Raw genomic sequence first — 8169 nt, 5'->3', positions numbered from 1 at the left:
GACAGTTGGTTGGGCTGAATGCAGGAAATGAGTTCCGCAGTCCGCTCCTCTGCTTTCACCCATCGGTCTGTATCGAGGGCCCGCATAACAGAACCTGCCCCGGGCAAGAGCCCATTAGGCAATGGCGGTCCCGGCTCAACCCATCCCTCATTTTCTCCCATACACTAGTACCTTTTCCACACCCCAACTAAGACTACAAAAGAAGCAATATTTTTCTCTCTTTACTTGCCAAACTCAAACTAACAAGCCAACCTTTCTTCAAACCCACCCACAAAAGATGTAGTTTACAGCACAGGAATGCAAATTTCTTCCCCAAAATATAGTGCAGTGTGCATCCAAACCAAACCCTAATGAAGAGGAAGAGAAAGTGAAGAAAAGGCGGCAACTATATGACAGATATACTATATACTTGGGGAAAATACAAAAGATGGTATTCAGAACTAATTGTACGAAATTTCAATACCGAACTTCCTACTATCCACAAAAATATAAACTAAGAAAAAACCCAACCAAAACAAAGACAGTTGATCAAGTAATCGAAAATAAAACCCTAATTGAAACCCGGTTTTAAGAGTTTCAGAAATATTCGCCGCAATGCCAACGAAAATCTGATAATAACATTCGATTTTTCTGCTTGGTACAAGAAGAAATATCGCAGAAAGAAAGTGTAAGATCGTCGTCAAATTACAGAACAGGGAGATGGAAGGGTAAGTTTATTAATCCATATTTCTGGTATGGAAGTTTTTGGGGATGAGTGTGTGAACTGTGTGCAGGAATTGGAATTGGAATTGGATTATTATTTTCAGGGGAAGTTTTGAAACTTGTTTGACGCTTTAAGGAAATTTGATTTTGATTCTGAATGAAGTGTGTGTGTGTGTGTGTGTGTGTAAAAGTAGGGGAACAAAATTGATGAAATGATGATGATGATGAAAATAAATGAAATTAATAATAGAAATAAATATAAATTAGGTATTGTTGAGAAATCAAAATTAAAGTTATAATGTTTAATAAGATTTGAATTTGAGTTTATAAATAAACCCCTTTGGCGCATCAAATATAAGAAATATATGTGGGAGTTGGTGGAGCCCTAAATGGTGGCTTTGCTTTGAGTTTGGGCCTATTTTATTCTCTTCTTTTCTTTTCCTTAATTGAATAAAATGTTCATATTTGAGAAGAACAAAATGAAACTCACATCCAAATTATGAATATTTGCTAATAGTAGTAATCAAGTTGACATGTCTTTTTCCTCACATATTCTTCTCCAAAACCAAGTTGAAACCCCTCATTCTTATCCACATTTGAAGATAAAAAGACTGATTCAACCTTGCACTACAATGACTTGAATGATCCACCCTTTTTTTTGCTACAACAAAAACCCCAAATATTGCACTAACAACTCTTTCAAATTCTTGATTTTGCATCAACCCCACAAATATTCTATCAATCATTCGATAAATTTTTCTACATTTTAGTTGCATTGTACGTATTGACAGCAATAATGATTAAAAATTTTCTTTTATACTATAGCATTAAATGATTTTTTATTTAAAAAAGTAGTTTCCAAGTATATCAAAACCAATAATGGGAAGAAGTTGTTACTATTCGGCATCCTGATGCAAAAATGTATAGTTATTGCAATTAAATACAAACTTTCTCAAATTAGCAAATATTCTCCTGGAACTTGTTTGGGCTTGGGCTTGGACTTATATACTACTCCATTGTTTTGGTCTGATCCAGCAAGCCCACGAATATAAATGAAAAAGGCCTCAAATTACTCTACCTTTTTGCAATTAAAATATGGGACGAGCCCACGTAATGGGTATGATATTTTAAATAAAATAAGAATTATATTAAAATTTACAATAGAAAACTCAATTAGGTGTCTCATTTGGTGGCGACTTTTTTGTCTGGCAAAGAGGGGGACAGCAATTTTTGTTTCATTTTACGAGTGAAGTTCATGAATTGGCCCTTTTTTGTGGACAGAACATCACTAGGACATAATCATAAATAAAGAAAAAAAGGAAAAAGGGAACATCACTAAGACATTCTTTATCTACATGAAACAAAACTGGGAATTTTCTTGTGACATGGTGACAAGTTTTCACGTGGCCTAAGACGTTGTTTGGATTGACCAATTGTGCATGTTCCTCAAAAATATAATTATTGATTCATCAACAGTTAAATTTTAAATTTTGTGTTGAAATTGGAGAGATATAAATACGTAATAAAATGTTATTTTTCTAGTACAATTTTTTATCAAGCTTTGGATCTTAATCTTGACCATTTAAGCGAGGAAATTGGAGAGTCTATTTTAAATAGTCGACTATATTAAAGTGTCAAAATTTTAATTTTGATACTTAAGTTAATTTCATGGAATTTAAATATTTCTTTTTCTTTATTCTTATTAGACCGTCTTAACATCTTTCTAGATTGAGAGTGACAATTGATCCTTTTGAACTTATGAAAACTTATCTGAAATTATAAGAATCTTTCTTTTTGTTGTTTGTTCATACATAAAGTGCCAAGCGTCCCTTTGAATAGGTGTAATAGAGATTGCAATAATATATACAACCAATGAAAAGACAATTTAGGTCCCATGTTGCCCAAGAATTTGGAACTTGGCAATAAAGCAGTCTAGCTAGCACACTCAATGTCTATACTTGAGAATTTTTAATCTATAAAATTATAAGAATTTCTTTAAACAATCCGGAGGCTTTTTTAAGCTCAAACACCTTGAACCTCATTAATGTGTATTGCAATAATGAGTCTTTTTTTAAAAAAAAATTTACATATGAATTTGAGTGTTAAAATATTAAATTAAATGTATATGTAATTGAAAGCATTGCTACATAATATCGATGAGATAATGTTGTAAAGTGTAACACATGTAAAATAATCAGGTCCAAAACGACTTGTATGCAATTTACTACATTATTAAACTTTTGAAAGAAAAAAAGAAGAAAACACCTTTATTCTGATAATCTAAGCTCTTGACCTAGAGTAAGGTGACAAGTGTCCCATTTGAGTAGGAAGAATAAGTTTATTTTATAACATTTTACTTAATATATATTAACCAAGGAAAAGACAATGCAAGTATCATAAGTTGGGCAAGAACATGAGACTTAGCTTTCATGACAAGACATGAATGTGTAATAGGCCAAATGACAAAAACTAGGGCCATAAGAGGGGCCGCCTAAGGACATGAATTTCAACAAGTTGAGGTCTCATTTATGGTGTTTGGTTCCTTATCCTTAGCCTTTGTTGTACTATTTATTACACAACTTTTGTTCAAACTTTTTGCATTAATTAAGTTTAGGTAATATTTAACTAAATATATTACAAGTATAATTTGACTTTTCTATAGCTAATCTTGTAAGAAAACAGAATTGTTAAACTTTAATTTTAATTTAAATAAATATAATCTGACATTTTTGAAAAGTCCGAGACATTCTAAGAATGAGCCAATAAAATGAATGAATGTTATCCAAAATGAAAAAATAGGAAAAGTGGAGTTAGATGGGGGTTGGGTAATGGAAATTGATGGGATGGTGGGGTGACAAAGACATTCATCCTAAGCCTTCACCGTACATTTCTTGTGCTTTTGCGACTACAACTGTTAAAAAGTTCACACCTTTTCAATTTTTACAGGCATATTCGGTCAGACTCATCAAGAATGTCCGAGGGTGGTTCACACACAAACTGCATTTGCGCCCCACTTCTTGATAGACCCGCCCGCAACTCAGAGCTGTAGCTGCTGGATTTTAATTTAAGCTTCGCCAGCCACACAAAACAGAGAGAAGCACAACTACTTCTTGATTCTGATCTGGGTTTTTGGTCTTCATCGACATCTCCGTTCCGTAGTTTTCTTGTGAAGGAAAAATGGAGGCGCAGAATATGCGCAGACACCACAGGCACCAGGCCAGTGAGCGCCAGTGCTCTTCTACCGTTGTGAAGCACATCAAAGCTCCTGTTGATATTGTAATCTCGCAACCTCTCACTACATGTGTGTGTGTGTGTTGGTTGACTGTGAATTTGATAGAAATCCTTCTTTTTTCACTGGGATTTTCAGTTGTGATTTCCCAAGGCTTTGTGGTTAAATTCAATTTCTTGGACAGCAGAATTGGTTTATTTCAGATTTCATTTCGCCTTTAAACGCTGCGATGACAAAATTGATTTTGATTTCTCGTTTATATGTGGCATTTGAGGTGTAGTTTTGAATGTCTGGTGAATTGAATCAGCTCTGTTTGCTTTATTTTCATAAAGCTCAAATCTCGTGGAGAGATCCCTGTTGGTGTTTATCTGTTCAATAATCCAAGACAGAGCCTAGATTTGCTTGCTTTGTTAATTAATCAATCGAGACTGGGAATTTGGTGGCTGAGATTCAGTGAAGGAGAAGTAAAGGGGGAAATGTTATGCCTATTTACTAATAATATTTCTTACTATCAACTCTTGTATTTTTCTCCATGCACAATTGGGAAGCTAAAAATTATATAACTTAACGTGTCTTGAATCGGATTCAGATTAAATTCGAAATTCAAGTTTTAGTTTTCTGCATTGTGCAGGTTTGGTCACTGGTGAGAAGGTTCGATCAGCCACAGAAGTACAAGCCCTTCATTAGCCGGTGCACTGTGCAGGGTGATCTGAAGATTGGGAGTGTTAGAGAAGTTAATGTGAAGTCGGGACTTCCCGCCACGACCAGCACTGAGAGGCTGGAACTGCTTGATGACCAGAAACATATTCTTGGTGTCAAATTTGTTGGTGGTGATCACAGGCTAAAGGTAGCATCTTGTTTTGTATTTTGGTATATAGTGTTTATTATTTTGAGCTATGTTCACTCATTTTTACCTGTGGATTAATAATTTCAACGGCAGCTTGAACGCTGATTTCTGTAACTTTCTAAACTATATTTGATCATGTTCTATGTTTGTGCTCATTGTCTAGAGTTAGAAAACAATTTTTCACATATGCGGTCGGACGATGTTGGTTTTACAAGCACTAAGATTGGCTAACTTGTTCCTTCTCTAGTGCATGTTACTATAGCTAAATGTTAAACCCAAATGCTGTTCTGTCATGTTGCAGAATTACTCATCGATAATCACTGTCCATCCAGAGATAATAGACGGGAGGCCAGGAACGCTGGTTGTCGAATCATTTGTGGTGGACGTGCCTGATGGGAATACTGAAGAGGAGACATGCTACTTTGTGAATGCTCTGATCAACTGCAACCTCAAGTCTCTAGCTGATGTCTCAGAACGAATGGCAATGCATGTTCCGGTTGTCGTTTGAGCAGTTGTAATGAGAAAAAGGTTTCAAGAAAATTCTGGTCCCTTCATTGGCTTTAAACTATTGTGTGGTATTTGCTGTATGTGCGCGCTAGTCCTGGGAGGCTGGGACCCAAAGAGTGTCTGCCTCTGCTCTTATGATGCACCCGGTTTTCATTACATTGGAAGGTGTAAGTTAGTAGAACAAGAATGTAGGGGATGTAAGAACCTATGAGAGCACTTGTTGCTCCTTAGAAGGCTATATGTATGTTTGGTGTAAGTAGTTTAGGCGATACTTTTTCTAATTACATTTTCGTTCATTGTTCATAACGATGCTTCAAGCTCGACTCATGTTACGTAATATGTTTTGGCCACGATTTTTTCCACTTGGATGGACCTTCTATAGGCCACCTACTTTGCTGACAAGCAGCATATTGTGACTTGTGAGGGTGATACTAAATCCAGCTTATTGCATTAGATGATATATATGCCTAGACTCTAATCTACTTGGAAAAAATACTTTCAATTCTAATAAATATATATATGTATATAGTTTTGAAATTTAATACTAGTATACTACATTTTAAATCTTTCTCTTATGCTCTTGTATTTAAGTCTTAATTTTCGAAACAAAAATTATATGTATTTTTATTGGATATAAATTGATTTAACACGTTTAATATAAAACATAATCTCATAACTAATCCAAACCTAATTATATTTTTATAAGAAAATCTATTCCTTAAAATTTGAAAATAAAAACATAAAGAAATAGGGTGGTGGCAGTGGTGACATATTGCTCAAGTTCACTGAATAAATAAAAAGGAAAAAATGGAACTACTTTCCTTTTGTTTTGGTTTATTTAATAAAAATTAATATTTTTAAGTGAATAATATATAGTTTAAGAAGAAGTGGGCCAATTTACTTTTAAAAATAAACAGAAACGCAAGAAGCCCATATATCTTTGGTATAAATAGGCCTATAGTTTTTTCTAAAAGATGGACTGGCCCATCTATGAGAGGAGAAGAAAAGAGAAGAGGCGAGCAGAGGAGAAAAAAGAGAGCAACAGAGTGAAGGAGAGTACGAAGAGGGGCGAAGAAGACCAGAAAAAGAATTCAAAAGACGCGGCGATGCAGGGAGACGAAGCAGATGGAGGTGGCGCCGCCGCCACTGATGACGGCGTGACTGGTATGTGTTGATATTTTAGCTCCACCACCCAATTAGGGTTTCTTCGGAAAGGAGAGAATTAATATTTGGGGGTTGCTCTACTGAATAGTATTTTTATTTTGTTGAATGTTCATGCAAACTGATTAATTACAAAAAGTTTAAGCTGAAAATTTGCATCTGTTTCCAAGTCAAAGCACTCTCTTTTTTCTGGTTCCTGTGATTCTTGTGAAATTCTGTGAGTGAATGTTATGGTTGGCATCGTTGTCAATATTTGTTATGTGCGTTATTTCTCACATTTATTGCTCCATTTCATTTTGAGTTTACACAGTGAACTGTTTTATTTCCAGTCTGCAATTTCTTCAGGAAACCATCAAAGGCCAAGAACATTAGGAAACGAACTGCTTTAGAAGAGGGAGAGGGTGATGATGAAGATTCTAAAGTCGAGAGTTCGGTGGTGTACAATAAGAAGAAGCTAGCAGCAGCTGACAACAAGCTACACTTTTCTAGTGGGCCGTCGAAGCATTCTAAAGAGGCTGAAGTGGAGAAACCAAAAGCTTCAGTTTTTGAATATGAGTCTTCCAAAGAAATTCAGGTTCATAATGATAGTAGAGCCACAGCCACTTTGGAAACAGAGACTGAGTTCTCAAGAGATGCTCGGGCTATCAGAGAAAGAGTTCTCAAGCAAGCTGAAGAGGCTTTGAAAGGGAAGAAGAAGAGTGACGGTGAGGACAAGTTATATAAAGGGTTACACGGGTATACTGATTACAAAGCTGGGTTCCGGAGAGAGCAAACTGTTGCCAGTGAGAAAGCTGGTGGATCCCATGGACCACTGAGAGCTTCTGCCCATATAAGAGTCTCTGCGAGGTTTGACTATCAGCCAGACATTTGCAAAGATTATAAAGAGACTGGTTATTGTGGCTATGGTGATTCGTGCAAGTTTATGCATGATCGTGGTGATTACAAGTCAGGTTGGCAGCTTGAGAAGGAGTGGGAGGAAAAAGAGAAGGCACGGGCAAAAAGAATGGCTATGGGACTGAAGGAGGATGATGATGAGAGGGGCTCTGAGTCGAGTGATGAAGATGATGATTCACTACCATTTGCATGTTTCATTTGTAGGGAACCTTTTGTAGATCCTGTTGTGACGAAGTGCAAACACTATTTCTGCGAGCATTGTGCATTGAAGGTACTGCTATTTCATCTGTTTTTGTTTGCATAGTCATGTCCACGATATTCTTCATAGGGTTGAAAATGAGGCATTATCTGGGGAAATTTTCCCTGCTACTGAATCTTTACTCTTGCCAAGCAGTGGCCTAAGTATCATATCCTTTTCTTGTCCAACTTCTGCTTCATATCCATGTGTGCATTCCTTATGTTGAAAACAGCGTGAACATATGCAAAAACAGACTACAAACCCGCTCCTAACATATTTGTTTCTTGCTAATAATGGTCTTGTCTTTGTTTTGGTTCACAGCATCATGCAAGAAACAAGAAGTGCTTTGTGTGCAATCAGCCAACGAATGGGATATTCAATACAGCCTTTGAGATACGCAAAAGAATGGCTGCTGAAAGAAAATAACGGGTCAAATGTATACCACAAGAACCATGTCTTGGAGAGTCTGTTTGTTTTATCTTTTCGATGTAATCTCTTTGTTAGTACTAATTTTCTTTTTTGACACGAGCATTGTATTTTTGATTGCTCATTGTTTCATATGAAAGAACCGTAAAAGTTCTACTCCTGATG

General features: G+C 36.0%; 3 protein-coding genes across 4 annotated transcripts in view; 2 read left to right on the top strand and 1 right to left on the bottom strand.

Annotated features, from left to right (window-relative positions):
* The window catches only part of LOC105173583, a gene marked incomplete in the record, with an annotated part of 9747 nt that extends 8830 nt beyond the window's left edge, over positions 1-917 (bottom strand). For both annotated transcript variants that reach the window (XM_011095377.2, XM_020693412.1), the window contains 1 exon segment: positions 1-917. In XM_011095377.2, coding sequence (XP_011093679.1) covers positions 1-161 — 161 coding nt within the window.
* Positions 3595-5647, top strand: LOC105173573 (abscisic acid receptor PYL9). The gene is made up of 3 exons (XM_011095366.2): positions 3595-3978; positions 4563-4778; positions 5080-5647. The coding sequence occupies exons 1-3, from the start codon at positions 3880-3882 to the stop codon at positions 5284-5286; spliced, it is 522 nt and encodes a 173-aa protein (XP_011093668.1). The 5' UTR covers positions 3595-3879; the 3' UTR covers positions 5287-5647.
* Positions 6245-8169, top strand: LOC105173562 (zinc finger CCCH domain-containing protein 1). Its single transcript, XM_011095354.2, has 3 exons — positions 6245-6449; positions 6776-7611; positions 7900-8169. Exons 1-3 carry the CDS (start codon positions 6260-6262, stop codon positions 8002-8004), a joined length of 1131 nt encoding a protein of 376 aa, XP_011093656.2. The 5' UTR covers positions 6245-6259; the 3' UTR covers positions 8005-8169.

Source organism: Sesamum indicum, linkage group LG1 (assembly GCF_000512975.1).
Source record: "Sesamum indicum cultivar Zhongzhi No. 13 linkage group LG1, S_indicum_v1.0, whole genome shotgun sequence".
Taxonomy (NCBI): Eukaryota; Viridiplantae; Streptophyta; class Magnoliopsida; order Lamiales; family Pedaliaceae; genus Sesamum; species Sesamum indicum.
This window is presented reverse-complemented; position numbering and strand designations above follow the sequence as displayed.

Coding starts and splice junctions, on each gene's coding strand:
- LOC105173573 (XM_011095366.2), top strand. CDS start 3,880: ATGGAGGCGCAGAATATGCGCAGACACCACAGGCACCAGGCCAGTGAG. Junction 3,979..4,562: donor TCAAAGCTCCTGTTGATATT/GTAATCTCGCAA, acceptor TGCATTGTGCAG/GTTTGGTCACTGGTGAGAAG. Junction 4,779..5,079: donor GTGGTGATCACAGGCTAAAG/GTAGCATCTTGT, acceptor GTCATGTTGCAG/AATTACTCATCGATAATCAC.
- LOC105173562 (XM_011095354.2), top strand. CDS start 6,260: ATGGACTGGCCCATCTATGAGAGGAGAAGAAAAGAGAAGAGGCGAGCA. Junction 6,450..6,775: donor CACTGATGACGGCGTGACTG/GTATGTGTTGAT, acceptor TTTTATTTCCAG/TCTGCAATTTCTTCAGGAAA. Junction 7,612..7,899: donor GCGAGCATTGTGCATTGAAG/GTACTGCTATTT, acceptor TTTGGTTCACAG/CATCATGCAAGAAACAAGAA.